Raw genomic sequence first — 27,653 nt, 5'->3', positions numbered from 1 at the left:
CACGCAATCTAATTAAAATATTGATCTCTGATTACGTTATACTATACTACATAGTATAACGTAATCAGAGATCAATATTTTAATTATAACGTAATCAGAGATCAATATTTTAATTATAACGTAATCAGAGATCAATATTTTAATTAGATTGATAAAGCACGCTACCCACCAACGATCAGCTCGTCTGCAATACATGTAAAGATACAAATTGTCGGCCTCGGGACGTGTAAGCTTTTCGCCGAAACGTTAAAACAGATTAGAACTGTATCGAGATGAATGGTGTTTGTAATGCGATATGTTGAATCGGATGAATTATCTATCGTTGGGAGAATACAGTAAATATATGTATACACACTTGCGAACAATGAATATATAAAAAGTGACAAGCTGTGTGTAAACCTATTAAGTATTTCTATATTATATGTGACATTTAAACATGGAGGCATTTGATGAATGAATTGTGAGTATAATGTTTAATCTTATAATTATGTTTTGCTATTGAGAGTAATATCGGCTTTGCTATTAGCTTTGTGCTCTGAACTGATGCTTTTATTTATGCGGTTTGGTTAAGTCAAACATTTCATTCTTTTTCATAATAACCACCGACATATATCTAGAAGTGAACATGTTATCGATTTCCAGCTAAACTATACCAAAAACTCATGATTGCCAATGAGACAACAGTACAGAAAATCGGAGACTAAAGGTCGAGGATATCAACAACTATAAGTTAAGCCGTAAGTCTTTTAACATCAATCAAAATATAAACAATATCAAAAACTATCAAACTATATTAAAGACCGCGGAATAACGAAATGTGAACCAAATAAAAATATTTACGCGACGACCCAATTTAAGTAAAAAAACAGAGAGTAATCAGCAACGAACACTGGATAACTGGCTTTACAGTGAGGATAGGCACAAAGAGAATGTTGCTGGGTATTACTTATAATGAGTGCTCTTCCCTCCCCATAACACTGACAAAAGTGTTACAGTACAACATTAGAATTTAACATGTTTGCCAAAATGAGGGAAACACAGTTGGAAAAGACTACCGTAACAGCAAAATAATTAGAGAGCGTATTCAAAAGTTTTAAGCGATTTGTAGTTACAAAACTCAAAGATTTAATCAAAAGTTTGTTCCAGTTTTTGACTGCAATAAATACAAGTAAGCTTTTCGATTTTTATGATTGTTTGCAGATACGTCACAAAAGCAATTACACTTAATAATATGTACAATATTCTAGTATATAATGGGTATTAATTCTTACAGTTAGATAGATGATTGCTTTATCTTCATTGATTACAAGTAAACATGTCTACTTCAAACAGCAACTTTTGTAGAAATGGTGTTACACTATTACCCTTTAATTATGCAAAATCAATTTCAAACTTCAATTATTACATTAGTATTTAAAAATCCCTAGAAATATTTAATACATGGATAAATAATTATATATGTATTATCATAATTATGAACAAAAATCGATGCAGATAATATGTATGACCCTTGTGCTCCTAATTTGGCGAATAAAATGCTTATCTTTAAAGTCTTAATATACACACTAGCGACATCGCGTGACCTTGACCAAATTAGAGTATCTATGCCTTATTTTTAGCCTGGATGTAATGTATTCGTATTGTCATCTGATAAAGTTGTGCTGATTGTAAGTTGCATAGTTTTGTCACTCTGCTTTTCAAATCTGTCCCCGTTTTCATGCTACAACAAACTTACTACAAACTAAATTTAATTTCACTGAAACAATGTCTTTTTATTATGGACTATGTGCTTTGATAACAACAAAACGTGTCTTTTAAATAATTATATAGCTGCACACACAGTTTTATGGAAATTAAACGTTAAAAATCTTAGAAATTATAAATCCAGAACATCAATTATTTATTCCTTAGATACATGTATATTACGCGCTTTACACATTTACAATACATTTTATGAGGGTCTGGATCCGATATCCTTCAATTCTAGGCCATTTTCTCTATGTTTTATAAATTCTGTCTTTTATTCTTTATTCTTTATATTTTTGTATTTTATTTGTTTAATTTCTGTTTTCCTTTATTCTGTATACATGTACTTGTTGACCTTTATTCTGCACATATTACCGATAATTCTCTTTTTCTGTAAACCAAGCAAAGAACCAGGCCTTTCATATCTTCGAATTGAGTTCGAATTGAGTTTGAGTTAAATTTATTCAATTCTTGTTTAAACGAGATGTGTAATTACTGCAGAGATTTAAACAAGATTTTTGTTTATCGATGTCATTGTGTTTGCTATAAAATTATTGAAGAGTTCATTAAAAGAAGTATAACAATTCGTAAAAAACCCAGTGTTATTAATTTTAAATTTCAGGGTTTTTTTTTCATGTTACAGGCCAATATGCATCTCATAAAACGTACCAGTCTACTGGTTAAAATACATTGCAGATGTGATAAACTCAGGTGTGTGACTCGATATTCTACAGCCACAGCAACCTCACAATCAACTTTACAGGATGAAGATATCAAACCATTCCATCAAATGCCTGGACCAAAAGGGCTGTATACTGTCCCTTATCTAGGATCAGCCTTACAGTTTAAACCGTTTAGTAAGTACAACATAAGTACAACATAATAGAAAACACAAAGGATATTGAGTTGTTATATGTATCCATGACACAAAATCAGTATATGCACAGCATAAAAAAAAAAACCCACACAAAAAGTCAAGGAACAATTTTATTTATTGTGGCTTTTCATCTTAAAATCACCATTAGGTCTTAAACACGGAAAAAAAGAACATCGTCATTAAAACTGTATGAGTCAATTACATATTTGTTGTTTCGTTTTTTTTGTGTACATAAATCAGACCGTTATTTTTTTCGTTTGAATTGTTTTTACATTGACATTTCTGGGCCTTTTATAGCTAAATATGCGATATGGGCTTATCTCATTGTTGAAGGCCGTACGGTGACCTAGAGTTGTTTTAATTTCTATGTCATTTGGTTTCCTTTTGAGAGTTGTCTCATTGGCAATCAAACCACATCTTTTTTTTTTATTCTTACATATAGAAAGCCACAGTGACTGTAAAGATCGAACCTGTCAAAATGAATGAATGATAAATGATGTTAGAGACGGATTTATGGGAGAGGGCTCATTTGTGGGAAAATTTGGTCGATTATATAGGGAATCATTGGAAATGCATGACGGGTGCGGTCCCCTTCTTCGTCAGTGGGCCCACACTTATGAAAAACAAATTTGGATCCGCCACTGGATGTTAGTTTTAAATCATTGTCCTTAGATACATTTTAGCCTACTATCTTAAAAAGTACAATAATAGACTTATAGTTTGTTCAAGACAAAATTCTCAAACGTTTTATTGTATGAAAGCATCAATTTTATTTCCTCTTTATAAAAGTGATTGATTGATTGTTGGTTACTCTACGTCCAGTGGAGAATAGTTCATGCCTGTTCAGAACGAAAACACATAAAGAATAAAACAATAGGTAGCTCTTGCAAAAGAGGATATACTGCACTGATGGGCGGAAAATTGTTTATGCTACTAGAAAATGAGGATATATTGGATAGAGCCAGAAATGATGTCTTCTACAGGCCACCTACTTAATGTGCAGAGAGTGTTACACTATCGACATGAGGCATAGTTCTAACACACCTTTTATGACATGATCTGACTATGTATTATAACTCTCGCACATTTTAAAAGAAAACGACAACTTTGGTAAGGGTTTTACTTGGTCGGTAGATGGCCTTAATACTCTTTTTCTATACAACAGTTGTCCGTTAAGTTATATTTGGGTGTGGTTAGTTTGGATGGGTTTTTTTTAAGAGTCAGTATCTACACGTAAGAGTCATCGCTTAGTATACACACTTCGAGTACAAAAATAAGACAAAACACGAATGAACATTATTAATAGGTGTTCTTGTTTTCTCCTTTGCAGCCCCGTACACCATAGATGACATCATTACTGTAATTGAAAATAATAAGAACAAATATGGCGACATTATGCGACTGCGCCTGGGGAAAGATTTTGTGGTGTATATATCACATCCTGATTTGGCAAAAGTAGTATTCCAGTATCCATACCAAGAGCATGTCCGAGTTGGTCTTGGTATATTGGAGATTTACCACAAAAGAACTGGAGTTAAAAAAGGACTGAGTTTATTGTAAATATTAACAATTTTTTTACCCTGTTAACCTTTCGTAATTTATAATTTTTTTTGAAGTTTTTAAATGTTAAGAGAGCTGCAAAATAAAAAAAAACATAAATAACAAACAAAAGCATGCATAGCATCTGATATCAATGTTAAATGTCTCGTATTTCAGTATGACAATTGACTAGTTCACACTAGATGGCTTTTGTTGGGTATTTAATGGTTACCGTAACAAAATGGGTTCAAACCTTTTATCTCACTGATTTGTAATAAAATACAATTTTCGTTTATATCTGTCATTTATAGCATGAAGTTAGAAACATCATTGTAATGTGTCATTTAAAACATCTAAAGTTTTAAGTAAAGTGCAAATATGAATATAAAAAAGATGCAAAAACGAAGTAAACGCATCTACAACAAACAGTTCAAGGACTATATTTTTGTCCGAATCATCACGCATCAGTGACGGTTAGATCGAAATGGTTAAAAAGCCAAAACAAGTACGAAGTTGGAGAGCTTTGAGGACCTAAATTCCAAAATTTGAGCCAAATACGACTAAAGTAATCGAACTTATATGTACATCTCGCTTACATATAGCTATGAGTATATAAAACAAATTGAGCTTACTGTTGAACGGATATATGTAACAATATTTTCTATTTCCAAAACCCTTTCAGTTAAGTTTTTTGTGTAAAATTCATGATAATTATTAAGACAAATTCAGCTGCATACAATGGCATTGATATACGCTTGGCAGTGCTTACTAGTACCAATGATAATATTATTATAATTAAAGACAAGGAGAAGAATGGTTAGCGTTACGACGACCAGCACAAGAAAAGATGCTGAAGCCCTCAGTGGTTGCTGATTATGTTCCTATGATTGGTAACGTTACAAATGACTTTGTAAAACGTCTCAGACAACAAAAGACTGTGCCAGATTTACTGGAGGAACTCATGAAATACACCACGGAAAGTATGAGTCGAAATACAAATATCAGCTAATAATTCAATAATTTAAATCTTTGGTATATAACGTTTAGCCTATAAATACTGTCCACATTGAAAATTAATCCGTTTATGATCATGTTAACATCTTTTATGACTTCTATAATAAATATCAATTTGGTACGCCAGACTCGCTTTTCATCTACAAAAGAGCCCTCCATGGTATTCGAATCAAAATAGTTGGAAGCTCAAACAAATACCAAATTGGAGAGCAAATGTAAACTTGTGTGACGAGCTGCATGGTGTCTATTTAACTTGACATCAACGAACAAAATAATGACTGTTTTTTTCACGTGAAAATTTTCTTCTCTTTAATCTACACTTACGATTTTGTTCATTTGATTACCGCACATGCCAATGATAATCTGCAAGTTTTTTTTATACCATAAACATATCACAATACACAACGTACATACATGTATACTGTGTTACAACCCTATATAGTGATTATAGTCTATATAGCTAGACAAAGCCGACGCGGAAAAAGTTAGTTATCTACCAATGGATATTAAATATTTTATATCATGGTTCAGGGTATGGAATGGTCTAGAGCAATAAACACATTGTAGACAATGTTGCAGCACCTCATTATCTATCAACTTTGGTCTACAACCTTGTTGTAAAGTACAATTATTTATTCAATGAATAATTCTATCCAAATATTAATACTGTTTAAAGCATACAAATAAAAACATATTGAAAAACCAGTTATTGCTATTTTCAGGCGTAGGGATGTTGTGCTTTAATAAAAGATTGGGATGTTTCGAAAGCTCTTCGAATACTAGGTTGATTAAAGCTCTAGAAGACATGTTTACAACAATGCAGCAAGCATTTCTACTTCCATTTCCAACTTATAATTTCTACAGGACTAAACTGTACAAAACATTTGAAAGGAGTCTACAGGTTTTAGATGAGTAAGTTTCATAATATTTGAGAAGGTATAACTTGCTAGGTCTTCAAATGACTTATATTTTTTGTGCTAAATTTCGGGAAGTACTTCACGAAAAGAAAAATAACGAAAATTGCACATTTGACAGTTATGCTCATCATTAAACATGTAAGTACTTGAATTCGGTAAATAGGAAGTTGCTATAGATTCGTTGTACATAAACTTATAAATGTTGAGTTTTGAATTTCCTAAAGTCTTTGAAACACTGTTTTCCTTAGAAAACGTCAACTCTTGATAAAATGTCCAAATTCGGGGACCGTTGTCGATCAGTGTCGTATGCTGTGATTTTTGCGCATGCTAAGTCGCCGTACTGCCCGCGGAATTTAAAAATTCTATTTTCACACTTGCCCATGCAATTTTACCGCGCTTTCTTGGGCATTCTCTAAAATAGTTTAAAAAAAACGAACAGAATAACTTCCCATAAATTGTATTTTTAATTATAATTATAACTTATTACCGTAACTTTCAATTATTAATAGGGTAGCACATAAAGAAATTAATGATCAAGTTATGGTTCTAAAGAAACTGGAAGAAGATGGTAAATTAGATGATTATCTTTCAAAGGATCCGAATTTCATGCATTCATTACTGTCTGATCCAAGAATGGCAAAAGAGGACGTGGTTGGCCTAGTTACGTCATTGTTTGGAGGCGGAATTGATTCGGTAATAATTATGACTACTGTTGATTCATTTATTTTCGTAGGTATCAATTTTTGTGGATTGAGGAACACTTGCATTTTCGTGGATATTAGATTTCGTAGTTTACCAACCTCGAAAACAAAGCCTACTATAAATTTGTAATTCGTTGAAATTTAAATTTGTGGTTCACCTGTACCCACGAAACCAACGAAAATTGGTATCCAACGAATTATAATGAATCCACAATAATCGTTGTTATTGTAGTGATGTAATATATCAAATATTGTGGTACAAATGTATATACAGAAATTGCTCAAATGATATTTCATAGTGTGTCTTTTTATGAACATTGTAATGTTACACTTCTGTTAAATGTTATGGGGAAGGTTGGCGCCTGTTAAAATATTTAACAATTGTTTTCACTTGTCCCAGGCCAGGAGCCTGTTAAGTGGTTTTCGTTTGTTTATGTACTTCTATATTGATACTTATGTTATTTTCCTGTTTAAATTGTTTTACACAAGTCATTTTGGGGATCTTAAGAGCTTGATGTTCGATCTGAGCTAAGGCTGCGTGTTGAAGACCGTACTTTGACCTACAAATGATGACTTTTTACACGTTGCGACTTCGAGGAGAGTTGTCTCATTGGAACTCATACCACATATTCTGATTTTTATATACATTAGTTAAGATTATGTTTACAAATTTTCTAAATGGAAATATATGATAATTAAAAATTCTGTGCTATTTTGAAAACATGCTACAAAAAATATTGTAAGATATATAAGCGAGTAAAACGAAAATAAAAAAAAATCTGGGAATTCAGAAATACATTGGAGTGATATATTGCTTTTATAGTCGTTTTTTTATCGGGGCATGCAGCTGCTGGAAGTTTCCAACATCCCATATAAATCTTTGTTTGCATCAAAACTATAGGCTAGAATGGTATTTACCCTTCGTTATAGGTCCCATTTCTGGGCATTATGTTTTCTGGTCTGTGCGTTCGTTCTTCCGTCCGTTCGTCTGTCCGTTCTTCCGTCCCGCTCCAGGTTAAAGTTTTGGGTAGAGTTTTAGATCGAGGTAGCTTTTGATGAAGTTGAAGTCCAATCAACTTGAAACTTAGTACACACGTTCCCTATGAGATGATCGTTCTAATTTTAATGCCAAATTAGATATTTGACCCCATTTTAACGGCCCACTGAACATGATAGAAAATGAAAGTGCGGATGGGGCATCCGTGTAATGGCGACACATTCTTATTTGTTATGATATGGACACCCTCTATAATATAGTGGCATTCTGTTTTCCGTAAATTATCTTCGTCTGTTCATCCCTCTGTCCTTTCCTTCATCCGTCTTCCCCGCTTTGGGTTAAAGTTGTTGGTCAAGGTAGCTTTTGATAATGTTGAAGCCCAATCCAGTGGCGGATCCAGGAATTTTCATAAGTGAGGGCCCACTGACTGACCTAAGAGGGGGCCCGCTTCAGTCACACTTCAGTGATTCCCTATATAAACAACCAATTTTTTTCCCCAAAAAGGGGGGCGGCTCCCCCCCTTTAATGCGCCTATGCAATCAACTTGAAACTTAGTACACCTATGTGATCTTTCTAATTTTAATGCCAAACGGGAAATTATTACCTGTTCCAACCTTCCTGTTGCTCAAATTTTGTTTGGATGTGCTTTTTCAGAAAAGATGAAACTAAATATATATTGATTTTTTTCCCATTTCGTGATATTCGCTTCATAATTTCATTTGCCTGTTTTACATTTTAAATACATGCTTTACATTTGTTTTTTATTCAAACAGACTGCAAACGGTATGGCATTCGTTCTAACTGATTTAGCATTGAACCAAGACAAACAAGAACTACTTAACAAAGAAATCCAAGAAGTGTTAGGTGACCAGCAGACTGTGACGAAAGAACATTTATCAAAAATGTCTTACTTAAAAGCTTGTGTCAAAGAATCGCAAAGGTATGGTACTTTAATTAGACTATTATAATGTTCAAAATACAATTCGCAGATAGCAGCTTACAGCTTCATATGAAATAAAAACATTTACACCTTTATGAAAAGTCACTGTAATCTGATGAAGCAATATCCTTCATCATAAGGTCGTCAATTGAAATCCTATATCGACATTATGGAACTATCCTATTATCAACTAGATATAGAAAGATGTAACATGAGCTCATGAGTGCCATAGAAATAACTTTCCATCCAAGTAACAATTTGTAAAAGTAAACCATTATAGGTCAAGGTAAGGCCTTCATCACGGAGCATTCAATTTGGCTGGCACCGATCTGCAAGCTATAAAGGGCCAAAAAAAAAATACTAGTGGAGAACCATTCAAACGGAAAAATCAACGGTCTTATGTTCCTCGTTTTGTTTAGTACATATTTGCTCTAAATGTGAACATGGACATTTTTAGACATTGAAACGTTAATTTTTCGAGGTGACATATGCCTGAATGTTGCCAACAATTATTTCTTATTCATTACTGGATAAAAAAATCTTTAATTTTTATCTACTCTGCAGGAAAATATTTCCAGTGTTATTTGGAGCTGCTAGAATTACAGAAAATGATATGATTGTTGGTGGATACCAAATTCCTAAAAACGTATGTTACCACTATGGATTCTCCCAGATATCACTCATTCATAAATGTCTCATACTGCCCATTTTTTTTATTTCTAGAAGGGCAATGCTTGAATAAAATTAGATGTGCGAAAAAAATGTAAATGTTGTGATTTATAAGACAAATTAGATTCCAACATACGAAATCTGAAACAACAGATTAGAGTTAATATTATATAAATTAATCAATTGTGGCAAGCTCTTATTTCTAAAACAACTGTTTATCGCATATTTTTTCTCCCTCGGAAAATGCCTGTACCAAGTCAGGAATATAACTGTAGCATTAACTTGTCCCGTTGATTGATAACATTTGATTTTTTGTCGGTTTTTATGAACTACCATTTTTTTTAATTAATTGCATTGGAAGTCGGTATTTATGTTATAATTTTCAGTAACAGTGTTAGGACCTATAGTTGCTTATTATAGAATTTTCGTCGTTTATGTCTTGATTATAAATCTGCCACAAAAAAAATCTTTGAATAATCATACTAATACTCAATGCATTAAGCACAGAAACGATGCAAGACAACCACTGTTTTGTTCAGTGCTGAAGGCCTTCCTGAGAATTTGAGAGGAAGAACTGTTTGCATATATATAATAAAACAAATATGAGCATTTGCTTTTTTTTAATTCTAGATGCTAGTCATTTTGAATAATAATTGTATGTGCAATGACGAACGATTTTATCCAAATCCAAAAGAATATATTCCTGAAAGATGGATGCGTAAATATAAAGATGAAGCGATTGCAAAAGGACAAGATTATCCATTCGGATTTAAACCATTTGGGTTTGGTCCACGAGGTTGTGTTGGTCAAAGGTTTGCTGAAAATGAAATTTACATAGGAGTCGCTAAGGTATTTATTTATATTAGTACAGCACGTGCAGTTTGTTTAATTGTTTTTGACTTAAAGAGTAGAAAAATAAACCGCAATGTTAAATGTAACACAAAATGACAGGACCACGACAGGCAGTCTCACTGTGTCTTCTTGAGTGCCCGAGACTAGTTTTACATCGGATTTCCAAAGCCTAAACTTTGATATCAATTTATTTGTTAATGTGTACTTCATAAATAATGAAATATCCATGTACGCTTCTTTTCCGGTAAACATGAGATATTGAGGAGCCAGAATAATGTGTTTTTATCAGACTTTTTCCTGCTAATCATTTCTGGTGAGCTAGCTCCAAAATAGACATGTCGATCACGCAAAAAAGGGAATATTTATTTCATCATCTTATTACATTGATTTTTTGTCAATTAATCAACCAAATGAGGACGTGATGCGACTCGTTTTAATGAGTTTGTGATCTGGTTGCGTCATATAGATCTTAAAAAAAAATTAACTCAATATTATATTTTTCGGTCATTATAATATCTAAACAATGGAATATCGCCACACACTGTCACTGGACTTTATATACGTTTGCTCAATTTTTATGGTCTCTCTGTTGTCGTATCAAACTGTGCTCAGCAATCAGGGGGCATTTCATCAGGCATACAAATTTCATATCTCTACATTTTTTGTTTCAGATAATACAGAATTTTAAAATTTCTATGCCTCCAGGAGTTGAAGAAGTGAAACATGTCAACAGAATATTTACATCACCATTGGAAAAAGTTACTGTACATTTTACAGACAGGAAACAGATTCCCTCAACATGACCTTGAACTCGTATATACACAATTACATATTAATACGGATGCTCCAATGAACCTTTACCTCTGAACTAATGTTTTTGCAAACACAATCGATGTTATGCAAGAATGCTTTTTTTTGTTGCAGTTGGACTAAATATGCAATATTTAAATATGTTTCATTGTAGACAATCGTCATGTGCAATTTTGCATAGTACGAATTTACAATCATTATTTATGTCTCACTATACTTTTAATTATGTTATGACCTTATAAACCAGACATTTAATGACTTGTCTTGTAATGTTCGATTGTTCACAGCAAAAAGATGCTAAGCTATTAAAAAGTTAAGAGTAGAATCTGGTTACCCTTAACGAACACCAGCGATCAGCCCAGTCTTCTGAAAACATGAATAACATCTGATACCGACAAACCTCCAGAAGCCTTTAAACAAAACAGAGTCGTTCCTTACAAAAAACAAAAAAAACCAAAAACAAAACAAGATGTTCAACTGCGTTTGCATTCCGATAATTTGTTGAAAAAAAAGAAAAAAAAAACAAATTAACATTCAAGGGTATTAACTCGTATAAAAAGTCCACAGACGAGTTCAGTCATGCATACATATTATTTTATTTTCGAACTCACAGCATCTCTCTATCTTCTAAAGTTTCCTACAAAAAACACAAACAAGTTTTAATCTTCATTCAAGGGCAATAACTCGCATAACAAGGAGTCGACTGACTATGCAGGCTTTGTTGACTGATTATTGTATAAATTGATTCTAAAACAAGTTGTGCATTTTGTAATTTGTTTTCTATTTAGCTAGGCTGCGTTATGCTGTATTACATTAATGCAATTTCGCTTTCAAGTTGTCCGATATTTGTTCGATCAGCCCCAGTCTTTCGTTTGGGGATTTTGTTTGTCTGTAATTGGTCTTTTTTTTTGCAATGTCTTTGTCAATTTATTTTCGACTTATGGGTTTGATCATTTCTTTTGTATTTTAGCCTCTCTTTGAATTATAATACATTATCTATGGTCATGAAATCGAAACCGAGTTGCTCGGCTTCAACCTCATACGAAAAAAGTACAAATTCACCAAATTTCTATTGTCCAGAGAGGAATTGGATGTGAGTTCGAGCGAAACATCGATTATCGTTTGATGGGCGAAGCAGCCGAATTACCCTTAAAGGCGCCAATTGCCAAAAAAAACAAACATTCACGGTCATTACAGATAACTGTGACAAAGCGTTAAGTCACTAGGTTGTCTTTCATTTTCCAACGTAGGGTCCGATTGATTTTATTTCGCTCTGCCACAAGAAACGTACTGACCTCAACGACGTTTCAGAAATAAACTGATCGGTACGGATTGCAGTACCGTTTTTTATTTTATTGTAAAATTCAGCTTGATGACTCGGAAACATGTTAAATGAATTTTTTTTTATGTCTTCTACCCAAAATCAAATGTTTTGTATTCAAAATGTGAGATATTTTGAATAACTTTTTATGAGAAGACTTTGATGCAGACGACAGAAAGTTCGTTCTTATTTTCTATCCGATTGTCGATTGATTGTCAGCCTTATTACCAGAGAAAATAGAGATATAGTTATTAAAATGTCTTTTATTTTTTTGTCAAAATGTTGGTCGCCACTAATCCCTTTGCCGTTACTCTCTTTACGTTTGACGTTTGAATTTTTCATTTTTTTTTCATTTTTCATTATTTAATAATAAACTCATCATAGATTCCAGGACTAAATTTAGTATATACACCAGACGCGCGTTTCGTCTACAAAAGACTCATCAGTGACGCTCGAATCTAAAAAAAAGTTAAAAATGCGAAACACAGCTAATTAAGGTAATCTATGCCTGAGGTAGATAAGCCTTCAGTTAGTATTTAAAAAAAATCTAAAATTTGTAAACAGTAAATTTATAAATATATCCATATCAATGTCAATTCATGTCATCACAAAAAGTGCTGACTACTGGGCTTGTGATACCCTCGGGGAAATAAATCTCCACCAGCAGTGGCATCGACCCAGTGGTTGTAAATAAACTCATCATAGATATCAGGACTAAATTTAGTATATACGACCAAACGCTCGTTTCGTTTACAAAAGACTCATCAGTGACGCTCGAATCCAAAAAAGTAAAAATTAATATTGAAATATTTGAAGTTTAATAAAAGATCGACGAAAACTTTAACTTTTCTTCTAGCGTTTAAATCCTGGTTGTAAAAGTTGAATACCCTTGCCCCTTTTTAATACATTGAACACCAATTCGGTTTCACTTCGACGCCAATTCTTATAACACATATACCTAGTCTTTTAAATAGTAATAATTGACCTTTGTTACTTTCGTTGTCTGAAAAATAACATTATTCGATCAGTGACCTATAGCAATAGTACCCCAAAACTAAAGTTAATTGAATAAAATAACAGAAAGAAAATAAAGTTGTTTATTCACAATTATTATGAAAATATTCAGAACTTACTTCTTGATATACTTTAAATAATCATATCAAGTTTTGAAATCGTTGATACATGTAATGAAACTGATTTCAGACATACCCGCGGGCTCAGATAATTCAAGGTAACCACATAATGTCTTTATTCTACGTTTAATTTTTGGACGTGGAAAACTCGAACGCAGAACAAGGTAAGAAATTAATATTATTCCTTTTTCAAATCTTTAATTTCTACGTACTAGAAAAGAAGAAAAAACACAATTTGGCTCTATAAACACATGCTTGATATAAATTGAAGATAACCTCTTGTACTGTATATTCTGGGCCCATATATTGGTACATAAAGCTAATAATTTTTAGATTTGTTCCGACCGGACAGATTTTTCTACATATCAAAAGAATATTTAAAGTACTATGATTGTATTTCTATATTTTTAAAAGTGGTTTTATGCTTACATACTCTGTACTTCCTCTGCCAAAAATAACAAACCTTTTTTTATTATATATTATCTTGAATATAAATAAGAATTTGTTCAAAACTGTTAGATGAAAAAAGATCTGACGATATTTTGAATAATTTTAACATATTTCAAAAATGAAAATACACATTTAGTTCAACTTTTGCCAGGAAATACTAAACAGAAAGACACAATATTTCCAGGCTTATGTGTTGCCTAGTCCAAAATTAGCTTGTTGCATACCTATCTCCGTCATATAAAGCATAAGGCTCCGAATTCTTACCCAGCTTTGGATATACCTTCTGTCCATTTAGGTTTATTTGGTTTTTATATATTTTTGATAATATGTTGATTGTGAAATATTTTGGCCACGAGCATCGCCGAAGAGACATTTACTGTCGAAATACGCATCTGATGCAGACAAAAATGATACCGTTTATGTTATAATTATCAAGTATAATATATTGAACCTGAGAAAACGCACGTTAATTTCTTTTAGCAGATGCATTGAAGTACATGTATACAAGTGCAGTGTTGTGGACCTTTTTATATTTAGACTTAGAAATATTTGATGGCGACTGTTTGATAAATACAAATGCGTTGATTTATAAAATGATTGTTAAATTTTTATTTCTATTTTTACTAGTGTTTTGTTATGCTCCATATCGTTATCTTGGATATCTTAGGAGACATAAGTTTTAATGTAGTTAATAAGATGCCATCTTAGTTATCATACATTTGATCACGATTTAGACTAGTGATTTTTACTACATACATGTACATAAAACGAATATTACTGAGTTTATATATCACTCATGCAGTACATTAACTTCAGTTCAAATGGAAAACGTCTTAAGCAAAAGTAAAACATAAATGAACTTATACCTCCTTCACAAATATAGCTATGTGACACTAACAACATATTTTAAACGTACGGGAAATTACGTCTGAAAACTGTTATAAACTCTAATTGTTTGATTCAATTATCACATAATTTCACCAGCCTTCGAGCGATGATTTGATCATTTTAACAAAATATTATCACATTCTTTCCGTGCTAGTGTGAAATTTTATAATAACTTTATTTAAACTTAAAAGTTAACATATACACAAATATATTTACGTGTACTGTGAATTGTTAAATAAGTAATGCTTTTACATATACATGTAAAGTGTATGAGTAATCCTACTACCTCAACAAATATGCAAATATTTTCCTTTTTGAAAATATGAGTATTTTAAAAAAAACTTCAGCAAGGAAGAATCAAACTAGAACATTAAGTGACGAAGAGATAAGTATGCACTATTTGAATGAGCCTATGCCTTTCTTTTCATTCACAAGAAATTTACCGGACTTTTCGAATTCGACGATTATAAAACGAGAATGTTCAATAGATATAGGAAGATGTGGTGTGAGTGCCAATGAGACAACTCTCCATCCAAATAACAATTTAAAAAAAAGTAAACCATTATAGGTCAATGTACGGCCTTCAACACGGAGCCTTGGCTCACACCGAACAACAAGCTCTAAAGGGCCCCACGATTACTAGTGTAAAACCATTCAAACGGGAAAACCAACGGTCTAATCTATAAAAAAAAAAAAAATAAAAAAAAAATCCATTTTTACTCACTACATGTAACACTTACAAAGATAATTTACTTTATATGAGATATAATACTTTAAAAAGATTTTGTGATATTTCAGAATGAGGTTAATTCTAACTACGTTGTTGTTAGTATTGGCTTTTGTAGATGGAGTGCCAGTGAAGAAGAGAAGATTCGATGGGTTAGTTTATTTAAATATACAATAATGAGTTTTTTGTTTGACTTTGTTTGAACGTCTACATTTTCGAAGAACATGTCGTTATCTCGATTAATTCATATCGATATCTCGAATTGATTGGATCATTATCTCGATTAATTCATATCGATATCTTGATTTAATTGGATCATTATCTCGATTAATTCATATCGATATCTTGATTTAATTGGATCGTTATCTCGATTAATTCATATCGGTATCTTGATTTAATTGGATCATTATCTCGATTAATTCATATCGATATCTTGATTTAATTGGATCATTATCTCGATTAATTCATATCGATATCTTGATTTTATTGGATAGTTATCTCGATTAATTCATATCGGTATCTCGATATAAATTGGATCGTTATCTCGATTAATTCATATCGATATCTTGATTTAAATTGGTCGTCAATTGGACCAATCAATCAAAGCATATGCAGTGTGTGATCGCTTAAATATTAATTAATTAAACAAAATTAATGTATATTTACAAGGACTGAGTGCAAGGGATCGTCACATTTAACGTTAACAAACAGAGTATATGTTATTATATTATTTAAAAGAAGTGTATTCTAAAAGTTTCAATGTTGAGAAACAAAGAAATAACTATAAACCCGCAAAATATATGTGTCCCTGTACTAATTTTTTTCTTCTTCAGATTTTGGTTGTATTGTTTCTGTAAAATTTATTCACAACTTTTATAAACTTAAAACTATTTAAAGTTGGCGAATTGTATGCGACTGTCTTTCTGTTGGAGACTGTATGTTGCTCTCGAATAGTAAGAATTCACCTGAAACGTCGAGAAAAAGTCTGAGCTAGAAAATAGCGAGTTTATATTCATTTCAAATAGTTTATTAGCAATTTGTTTTGCTATGAATCGATTGGAACGATATGTATTTTTGTCATCTTGAAAACTATTGTAACTATTCGAATTAATATTCAATCTTTCTATTTGTCACATGTTGACCATCCATATGTTTTTGTTTTAGCAATCAAGTTTTCCGTATGTTTCCGAAAAGTCACGAAGAAGTAAAGAAAATATTGCATCTCGCAAAAAAATATGACGTAAGTAATATTTTCTACTTTAAACAAAAGGTTCACAAGACGTATAATTATAATGTAAAATAGTACATATTATTGTAAAGCAATATAATATTTCCCACAGAAAGCAACCAAAAGTTAGCGTGCAATAAATTCCAATATTGCACTAGTGCAATAAATCTTCAAAAGTTCATGACGTCATCAACGTCAAAATCTAGTTTAAACAAATTTTTACTATTAAATATTATATTGCTATACAATAAAAGGGTTATTGCATGAATATTGGGGAGTATTGTCCCTCGTAGAACATATATTGCACTCTCAAGCTTGTGCAATATAAAATTCTACTCGGGACAATATTCCCCAATATTCATGCAATAACCCTATAATATTGTATAACAATATGTACAAAGACGACAGATTGGCATGCATGAAGACGTCAGTTCGACATAGGCAAGAACAAAACCGTCAGATGACATCAAAAGATTTCACATATAGAAAATACCATTTACATCTAAAAGGTGTACACCAAAAGTAAGTATGTGAATATACGAAAAAATAATTGCTAAACGTATACTATATGTTTTGTGTTATTAACTACAGTATGTAGATTGATTGTAAATAAGACAAATATTCACCTGAGAGCAACTATAGGTAAATGTACAGTCTTCAATAATGAGCAAAAGACATACCGTATTTTACGCAAAAACCAGAAAAAATATGAACAATTTCAAAGAAAACATTCGGTCTTACGCAAATGCATTTATCATCTACTTCTGTATTTTCAACATTTTTAGGCAGATATTTGGAAGCTTCCGAGATCTGCTAATAGCAACATGGACGTACATGTGGATGCAAAACATTTAGACCAATACTCATCCGATTTGGAGTCAATAGGAACTGATTACACAAAATGGATCGATGATGTTCAAAAGTGAGTGCTCTTACCAGGTAGTGAGTGCTCTTACAAAGTAGTGAGTGCTCTTACAAAGTAGTGGGTGCTCTTACAAAGTAGTGAGTGCCCTTACAACGTAGTGAGTGCTCTTACCAGGTAGTGCGTACTCATTCAAAGTAGCGAGTGCTCTTACAAAGTAGTGAGTGCCCTTACAAAGTAGTGAGTGCTCTTACAAAGTAGTGAGTGCTCTTACCAGGTAGTGAGTGCTCTTACAAAGTAGTGAGTGCTCTTACAAAGTAGTGAGTGCCCTTACAACGTAGTGAGTGCTCTTACCAGGTAGTGCGTACTCATTCAAAGTAGCGAGTGCTCTTACAAAGTAGTGAGTGCCCTTACAAAGTAGTGAGTGCTCTTACAAAGTAGTGAGTGCTCTTACCAGGTAGTGAGTGCTCTTACAAAGTAGTGAGTGCCCTTACAAAGTAGTGAGTGCTCTTACAAAGTAGTGAGTGCTCTTACCAGGTAGTGAGTGCTCGTACAAAGTAGTGAGTGCTCTTACAAAGTAGTGAGTGCCCTTACAAGTTAGTGAGTGCCCTTACAAGTTAGTGAGTTAAGGTCTCCATATCCCGTTCTTTAAATTTGCAGGCAAGTTCCATATTTTCTTGTTATTCTCTGTATATTCACCACTGTTCCCCCATCCATTATTTATTGTTTTTAACCCATCAACACCCTCGTACATGTCAACGTTAAAACAAGTGTTTGTTATAATTTTAGGCTAATCGATAGAGAGAATAAACCCGTTTCTCACCGAAGACAATTAGAAGGTTTCGACTTGGCTCAGTATCATTCTATTTCTGAGGTAAGAAGAGGTTAATAACTCATATACATTTATAGCCCTTTTCTAAATGGATTTTCCACAGCTTAGGCAATATTGAATTGGTACCAGCAAAATATTCATCTTTTGCAAAAAGTACTAGTTCACTGGAATGAGAAGCAAGGTGAAAAATCGAAGAAGATTTGCAATTATTTTCTTATATAACAAAAGTATTATCGGACAGTGCGTGGACATTACTGTGGTATCTATGAGGGAGGTGTACCGGTACAAAATATTCATCTAGTTGGAAGGCAAAATATGGCATCCATAAATATTTACATGAAGGCTTTTAAAATGTATATTAATAGATTTCATAATTTGTGATAAATTAATTGCATGCGTTGTTATGAATTTTCTCAAGCAAAGTTAGAACGTCAGATTTGTTCATTTGCTCAAGCAAAGTTAGAACGTCAGATATGATCATTTTCTCAAGCAAAGTTAGAACGTCAGATTTGTTCATTTTCACAAGCAAAGTTAGAACGTCAGATTTGTTCATTTTCTCAAGCAAAGTTAGAACGTCAGATTCGTTCATTTTCGCAAGCAAAGTACGTTAGAACGTCAGATTTGTTCATTTTCTCAAGCAAAGTTAGAACGTCAGATTTGTTCATTTTCTCAAGCAGTTAAAACGTCAGATTTGTTTAAATAGGAATGTATAATGGAAGACTTAGTAACAGTTCCATCATCATTCAGAAGTTTTGCATTTAACCCCCTCCGACACTGAATAAACTATATCATTAACATTGTAAATATAACAAAAGATTTATACTTTTTTAAACCAAGGGTACGAGAGTCAGCAGCTCTATGATTCTTCAATAGTAAAATTGAGAATGGAAATAGGAAAACATGTCAAAGAGACAACAACCCGACCAAAGAGAAGACAACATCTGAAAAAAGTATCGCTGTAATTTAAAAAAAAATCAAAAAGTGTTACTGTTTTGGTTTTTTTTAATTAAAAATTACCTTACCTGAATTTCGCAAAACTTTTAGGAATTTTGGTCCTCATTGCTCTTCAAATTCGTTCTTTATTTGGCCTTTTTAACTTTTTTGGATTCGAGCGTCACTGACGAGTCTTTTGTAGACGAAACGCGCGTCTGGCGTATATACTAAATTTAGTCCTGGTATCTATGATGAGTTTATTTACATTACAATACGTACACATTGTAAAATTGAGAATGGAAATGGGGAATGTGTCAAAGAGACAACAACCCGACCAAAATAAAAAAAAACAACAGCAGAAGGGCACCAACAGGTCTTCAATGTAGCGAGAAATTCCCGCACCCGGAGGCGTCCTTCAGCTGGCCCCTAAACAAATGTATACTAGTTCAGTGATAATGAACGCCATACTAATTTCCAAATTGTACACAAGAAATTAAAATATAAATAATACAAGACTAACAAAGGCCATTGTAGTTGTTTAAGAAATATTTATTTACAGATTTCACAATATTTGAAAGAGGTAGCTGCAGCTTCGACTCGTGCACAACTAAATGGATTTTCCACAGCTTAGGCAATATTGAATTGGTACCAGCAAAATATTCATCTTTTGCAAAAAGTACTAGTTCACTGGAATGAGAAGCAAGGTGAAAAATCGAAGAAGATTTGCAATTATTTTCTTATATCACAAAAGTATTATCGGACAGTGCGTGGACATTACTGTGGTATCTATGAGGGAGGTGTACCGGTACAAAATATTCATCTAGTTGGAAGGCAAAATATGGCATCCATAAATATTTACATGAAGGCTTTTAAAATGTATATTAATAGATTTCATAATTTGTGATAAATTAATTGCATGCGTTGTTATGAATTTTCTCAAGCAAAGTTAGAACGTCAGATTTGTTCATTTGCTCAAGCAAAGTTAGAACGTCAGATATGATCATTTTCTCAAGCAAAGTTAGAACGTCAGATTTGTTCATTTTCACAAGCAAAGTTAGAACGTCAGATTTGTTCATTTTCTCAAGCAAAGTTAGAACGTCAGATTCGTTCATTTTCGCAAGCAAAGTACGTTAGAACGTCAGATTTGTTCATTTTCTCAAGCAAAGTTAGAACGTCAGATTTGTTCATTTTCTCAAGCAGTTAAAACGTCAGATTTGTTTAAATAGGAATGTATAATGGAAGACTTAGTAACAGTTCCATCATCATTCAGAAGTTTTGCATTTAACCCCCTCCGACACTGAATAAACTATATCATTAACATTGTAAATATAACAAAAGATTTATACTTTTTTAAACCAAGGGTACGAGAGTCAGCAGCTCTATGATTCTTCAATAGTAAAATTGAGAATGGAAATAGGAAAACATGTCAAAGAGACAACAACCCGACCAAAGAGAAGACAACATCTGAAAAAAGTATCGCTGTAATTTAAAAAAAAATCAAAAAGTGTTACTGTTTTGGTTTTTTTTAATTAAAAATTACCTTACCTGAATTTCGCAAAACTTTTAGGAATTTTGGTCCTCATTGCTCTTCAAATTCGTTCTTTATTTGGCCTTTTTAACTTTTTTGGATTCGAGCGTCACTGACGAGTCTTTTGTAGACGAAACGCGCGTCTGGCGTATATACTAAATTTAGTCCTGGTATCTATGATGAGTTTATTTACATTACAATACGTACACATTGTAAAATTGAGAATGGAAATGGGGAATGTGTCAAAGAGACAACAACCCGACCAAAATAAAAAAAAACAACAGCAGAAGGGCACCAACAGGTCTTCAATGTAGCGAGAAATTCCCGCACCCGGAGGCGTCCTTCAGCTGGCCCCTAAACAAATGTATACTAGTTCAGTGATAATGAACGCCATACTAATTTCCAAATTGTACACAAGAAATTAAAATATAAATAATACAAGACTAACAAAGGCCATTGTAGTTGTTTAAGAAATATTTATTTACAGATTTCACAATATTTGAAAGAGGTAGCTGCAGCTTCGACTCGTGCACAACTACACACAGCTGGTAAATCTTATGAAAATAAAACGATTGATTATCTCAAGGTACATATATAATATACATAATATACTAGACTTAGTTCAAGCACTTTCAAATAAAATTATATTGTTAAAAGTTAAGTTAATGTAACCATTGCAGCTGACTTTGTATAAATATAAATTAAAAAAATCACTTAAATAAACAATGTCTCCGAAACAGTTTTCTTGAGACTTGGAAAGTAACCAGAGATTCTTATTTACAGGAAAAAGGTAAATTGAGTACTTATTTTAAATTTAAATTCTCATTTGATAAAGAAACCTATCCATCCTCTATTAATAAAGACAATTGTCAAATTCTTACAAAATTTAGATCAAGTAATCACAAATTTAAGAGTTAAAAACTGGTCGCCATGAATGCAGGGTTTACATGTCAGGTAAACTAAAAAAAATAGAAACTATTCTACGATGTGAAAGACTTTGTCAATATTGTAATTTGAATGTGACTGAGGATGAACTCCATTTTTTGTTAGAATGTCCTCTATATGTAGCTTCAAGAACCATTTTACTTGATGATTTATTTATGGAATATCCAAAACTAAAAAGACTTAATTCGAAAAAACCTATATATATGGATTATGACAAATGATGATGGCAATTTTATTAAAAATGTGTGCAAATCTTTGACTTTAAACTTGGAAGTGAGAAATAATACTGTCAAGTAAAAAATTAATACCGGTTTTAATGATAATATTTGGTGAATAGTTATCTTTCTTTTGCTGAACTGACAATATCGTGTATATATACTGTTCTTTTGTTTTAATATATATGAATCATATTATAGTGTTTAATTTCATATTGTTTCTAATAGATATAGGAAGATGTGGTGTGAGTGCCAATGAGACAACTCTCCATCCAAATAACAATTTAAAAAGTAAACCATTATAGGTTAAAGTACGGCCTTCAACACGGAGCCTTGGCTCGCACCGAACAACAAGCTATAAAGGGCCCCAAAATTACTAGTGTAAAACCATTCAAACGGGAAAACCAACGGTCTAATATATTTATGTTTTGTCTATTATGATTTATTTGTTTGTAATTGATATGCCTATAAGGGCCCTTTGATTAGGAAATAAACATATTTGATTTGATTTGATTTGTAAAATCCGTTGACATGGTAGAGTTAGATAGAATCTTTGACAAATATGTTTTTTTGTAAAGCTACTAAAAAATATCAGAACGCATATATACAAACTATTAGTGGAATTTTCTTAGATCATAAAATACTTAGACTACTATTGTGCTACTTCTGTAAATGATTCACGAATATGTGTTGGAAACAACTTTTACCATTCATTGAAACAAAAATCACATAGAAAAACAGTATCTTTTACATGCAATAGTTGTAGCTAAATGCAACCAATCACTATTTAATGTCCACAATTATGGTGTTGGAAAAAATAATTTGATTTTGTTTTGAAATTTTAACTGTATTTAAATACTTGACAGATTAGTACAGGCGTTTCAAAGAAAGCGATCTTTATTAATGGTGGATTACATGCACGAGAGTGGATATCTCCTGCAGTTGTTCTATACTTAATTAATCAGGTTTGTGATATAAAATCATATATTCTTTTTATTGAAATTCATTCGTTTATGAAAAGCATTTTATATTATTATACTTCACATAAAAATTTCATATTTTGATTGGCTAATACAAGGGTGTTAATTTACTTTATCACATGACTGAGCGAGTGACAATTTTTTATAATGTCACCCTCTCGTCTAGACCACTAATATAACGATAAATAACACATAGCTGAGAGGTGTTCGAGCGATTGATACCCCTCGAAGAAGCATTGTCAACCTTGGCTTACTTGCGGTTGACAATGTTTTTTTCGGGGTTACAACCTACTTTATCACCCTCGCAGCTATGAGTTATTTATAAAATGCCCCATGAAAAAGCCTCTTCCTTTAAAGGAATCCAAGTAAAGACAAAGTTGCGCATGGTTAATTACTTTTTATTTAAATATATGACGTATGCTTCTTTAACTTGAAAATGTTAATCCTAATAGCCTGCGAATGGTATACTAACTTTGTGGTAATGTTGATAATGTAGCGTAGCAAATATATTAATCTTGTTTTTTTGTCGCATGTAGAAATTTGTAAAAAGGAATAAACGAATGAAGACCATCATTTACAACATGAAGCAATGAAAAACATGGTATAAACAACAACTGGAAAAGTGTTCAATAATAATGTCAATCTTTTAGTTTTGATACACGCATTTTTTTTCATAACAGCTACTGATATATTTTTCAGTTAGCTTTGAATCCAAGCAACAATCCTGCTATAGACAGTATTTTAGAGAAGTTTGACTGGTATCTTCTACCTGTAGTAAACCCAGACGGCTACGAATATTCAAGGACAACCGTAAGTTTTATTTAAATGAAACTCTGGACCATATAATTCATAATTCTAATAATTGACTCTATGAAAAAATTGAAAGACCGGCAACGATTCAAAAGGATATTTCAAGTCGACATCTCGACATTGACCCGGCAATATAACAAATGATTAAGACAAACAACAGTTCACAAAATTCAACATGACAAATAAATACAGAGGATAAAGACCCCCTAAAAAAATCCATTGTGATTTCAGTTGCTCCGAGAGATGGTAAGCAGATCATGTTCTACATTTGTCACTTGTCTTGTAACTTGTGTAGGTTCATACTCTGTGAATATGAGTTAAAATTGGTATTCCAAATCGGATGTCTGTTTTATTAAACATCAACCATAACATCTCATTTGTAGAACATGACAATACATACAAGTATTAACCTCGTGGTGCTCGTTTGTCTTCGTTTGAAAGGTTGTGCGTGGATTCTTCTAGATATTTAGAAGTTTTGCATTTTTCATAATTTTTAAGATGCTACCCTATGGTGTAACTACGATCGTTTTTGTGGTATTTTAGGAAAGGTATTGGAGAAAGAACAGACAAACATCATCCTCTGGTTCCTGCATTGGCGTAGATTTAAACAGAAACTTTGGATTTAAGTGGAACCCAGGTTTGAAATCAATTGACCAAACAATATCCATCCGGTTTATTTTAAAATAAATTATGTTTTCTAAACAAACAATCGACTGATTTGACTTCATAAGATTAATTTAGGTTACGTCAGATCTAAGAGCACATAGACACTCTTTATTGCCCTTCACTAAACACCTGCACATTCTTGGATAAAGTAATACTGTGGATTCATTTATTTTCGTGGGTACCAATTTTCGTGGTTTGAGCAAAACTTCCATATTCGTGGATATTTAATTTCGTGGTTTTGGCAAAGTCTACACTCATTCCTTTACAAAATTTGTATTTCGTTGAACATTTAAATTCGTGGTTCTCCTGTACCCACGAAATCCACGAAAATTGGTATCCAACGAATATTAATGAATCCACAGTAGAAGAGGGCACACACGTTTGAAGGTTTTGTAATATGTGCTCGTTGTAACTGTAAGCTAGCTGAGGCAGCTGCACAACCTAAGATCGAATTGTGCCTTGCAGCCAAATTAAAATCCGAATAACACTCTTCATTGATTTCAAGAATTTAATAATTATCCCACGAGTTAAAAAATAAATTTGGGCCAATAATACTTTCCACACGATAAAACTCCCATTAAACACCATTTACAGAAATAAACATAAAAACGCGTGACAAAGAGTCCCTTAATACAACCATATTATTTGGATTTAGTTAGGATTTACCAGATTTTTGTGCACACAAAGCTCCTGTTTTGACTATTTAGAACACATCTTGTAAAAGGTAACACAAATATAGAAACCATATACTATGTACACTACAGCTACAGCTACCAACATGTCAACCAATAATTAAAGCTCAATTAAAATGTATTTGTGTTCAAATTCTATTCAGCAGCTACTGCATCTAATAATAAATTAAAAATAAGTGCTATAAGTAACTTTTAATGAATGACGTTTGCTACTTATGAATCTTGACTCATCTTCTAAAAAATTGTTTTTGATAGATTTATTACAGTCGATTTCATTAAGTGAGTAGCCAAAGGTTGTACCTCTTTGATTAGTTTGCTTGTTAGCTGAACCTTGAGTCATTGTAAGGTCAGGTATACTATCCTCCTTTCAAATAAGCCTAGTCCAACAGACATATGTGTATTGGTTATCTGCTATACTAGTCTACTCTTAAAGGGGGAGAGTTTACCTGACCGAACAATGACTTCACGGTTCAGCTAACAAGCAAGCTTACCAAAAATATTACATTTAGCTACAAACTCAATGAAATCCGCTGTAAAAAACAACAATAGTAATGCTTACTATAAAAAACCAATTCCACACATTAAGAAGTAATCACCAACGTTTATATCCATAATCTTTTTGTAGCGATTGGTGGAAGTACTGATACTTGTTCGGAGATTTATGCAGGTACCAAAGCATTAACTGCACCAGAAACAGCAGCTGTAGGAAAACTGATGCGTGATATTCATTGCCACACAATAGCATACCTCGACATTCATGCTTATGGACAAATGTGGTTGTGGCCATGGGGATATACCGCTGATGATTTGCCATCTGATCTCGAAGACTTGGTCAGTATGAAAAAAAACGTTATAGATAGTATCGTGACACCAGTTTGCCTGATGTCGGTTGCTTTGTTCTTTAGGTTAAAACTATAACAAATTTTATATTTTTAAGAAAGTTTACACACTCAACATTGAATATAACATGCAGAAAAATCCATTTTAACACTTTACTTTATAACCAGGAATACAAAGATGAATTGATGAATTATCGTAGATTTTTCTCTTAACTGCATTTCTTGCAATTATTTATGGAAACAGGGAAAGGCTTTCTTTGATAACATTGTAGTATCATGAATATGTAATACAGTTACTTTAATTTTCAAACTTAAATGAATTAAATTCTTAACAGAAAGGGTAAACCAACAAACTGTCTGACATTACTTTCATATATATTATCCTTGCATTAATGTGTATATTTTAATGTATTTGAAAACAGAAACACTATGCTAAAGTAGGAGCAAATGCAATCAGCAACTATTATAATACTCAATTTATGATTGGTGGAGATGCTACAGACTTATGTAAGTATATAACTTTTTGTACCTATCACTATGTCAAATCGTATCTTCTAGCCTCAAATCTAGGTTCAACTCACCATTTTTTATTTAAAATGGCAGTTGTTATCTTATAGTTTGTTTCTGTGTGTACGTTGCATTGTCGATTTGTTTTTGTTGCACTTAAGTGTTTCTGTTGTTTCGTTGTTTTCCTCTTATTGTTGATGTGTTTACCTCAGTTTTAGTTTTTAACCCGGATTTGCTTTCTCTCGATCGATTAATGACTTTCGAACAGCGGTATACTACTGTTGCCTTTTTTTGTACTTGCAGTGCAGTTGTCACTTTCTAACGATTATAATCACTGTATAAGAAACTGACACGAATAAGATTGTGGGAAGACACTAATTCAATAGTAACCTGTTTCTGAAGATTTAGATAGAATGGAATAATATCTTTTAAAACTCAATCATAAACGTGTCTTTCACACATTAGTTAACATTGTTTACTACCTCGTTTCACTCCTCCGAAACAAAAGTACAAAAAAACACACTTACTAAACAAGTCATATATTTCTGATTGTAGGATAAAGCATGTTCTAAACGTTTAATTTTCCATGACAAGACTTTCAGTTTCCTTCATGTACTTTATTTTAAACATAACTTATTTTAAACAAAAAGAAACTAACAAATGCAACAACCATAAAAAAAAATCTGTCAAATAATTGTTTTCATAAAAGTTTTTTAATATCATGTTTCTCTAAATGTTAGCTTACTACTAGCATAAGAGAAAAAAATCTGTGTAACGCAGCATTTCACTTGTTTCATATCTATCATATTAATATTATAATGATTTATTTTTAGACCCAGCTGCTGGAGGTGCAGATGACTATGCAAAAGGCGTGGCTGGTATACAATATTCCTACACAGTTGAATTGAGAGACGAAGGAAATTACGGATTTGAGCTTCCGGCAAATCAAATAGTGCCTACTGGAGAGGAGATGTTAGAAGGCATACTGGCATTTGCTAAAGAAATATTTGTTCGTGAAGGGCTATAAATTATCAC

At 32.5% G+C, this 27,653-nt stretch overlaps 2 protein-coding genes across 2 annotated transcripts; both read left to right on the top strand.

Annotated features, from left to right (window-relative positions):
* The first annotated feature begins 362 nt into the window (after window positions 1-362).
* On the top strand, window positions 363-11,317 carry LOC134721555 (sterol 26-hydroxylase, mitochondrial-like). The gene is made up of 10 exons (XM_063584653.1): window positions 363-460; window positions 2,390-2,603; window positions 3,954-4,179; window positions 4,964-5,142; window positions 5,899-6,088; window positions 6,603-6,786; window positions 8,565-8,731; window positions 9,296-9,377; window positions 10,031-10,249; window positions 10,924-11,317. The coding sequence occupies exons 2-10, from the start codon at window positions 2,396-2,398 to the stop codon at window positions 11,053-11,055; spliced, it is 1,587 nt and encodes a 528-aa protein (XP_063440723.1). The 5' UTR covers window positions 363-460; window positions 2,390-2,395; the 3' UTR covers window positions 11,056-11,317.
* A 2,279-nt stretch (window positions 11,318-13,596) lies between these two features.
* LOC134722825 (carboxypeptidase B-like) lies at window positions 13,597-27,645 on the top strand. The gene is made up of 13 exons (XM_063586452.1): window positions 13,597-13,680; window positions 15,653-15,733; window positions 16,746-16,821; window positions 17,595-17,731; window positions 18,461-18,545; window positions 19,996-20,061; window positions 21,452-21,550; window positions 22,991-23,089; window positions 23,804-23,914; window positions 24,458-24,551; window positions 25,898-26,103; window positions 26,534-26,618; window positions 27,452-27,645. Exons 2-13 carry the CDS (start codon window positions 15,654-15,656, stop codon window positions 27,643-27,645), a joined length of 1,332 nt encoding a protein of 443 aa, XP_063442522.1. The 5' UTR covers window positions 13,597-13,680; window position 15,653.
* The last annotated feature ends 8 nt before the right edge of the window (window positions 27,646-27,653 follow it).

The sequence above is a fragment of the Mytilus trossulus genome, chromosome 6, assembly GCF_036588685.1.
Source record: "Mytilus trossulus isolate FHL-02 chromosome 6, PNRI_Mtr1.1.1.hap1, whole genome shotgun sequence".
Classification (NCBI taxonomy): Eukaryota; Metazoa; Mollusca; class Bivalvia; order Mytilida; family Mytilidae; genus Mytilus; species Mytilus trossulus.
Note: the sequence above shows the minus strand (reverse complement) of the source record. Positions and strands in the feature narration are given on the sequence as shown.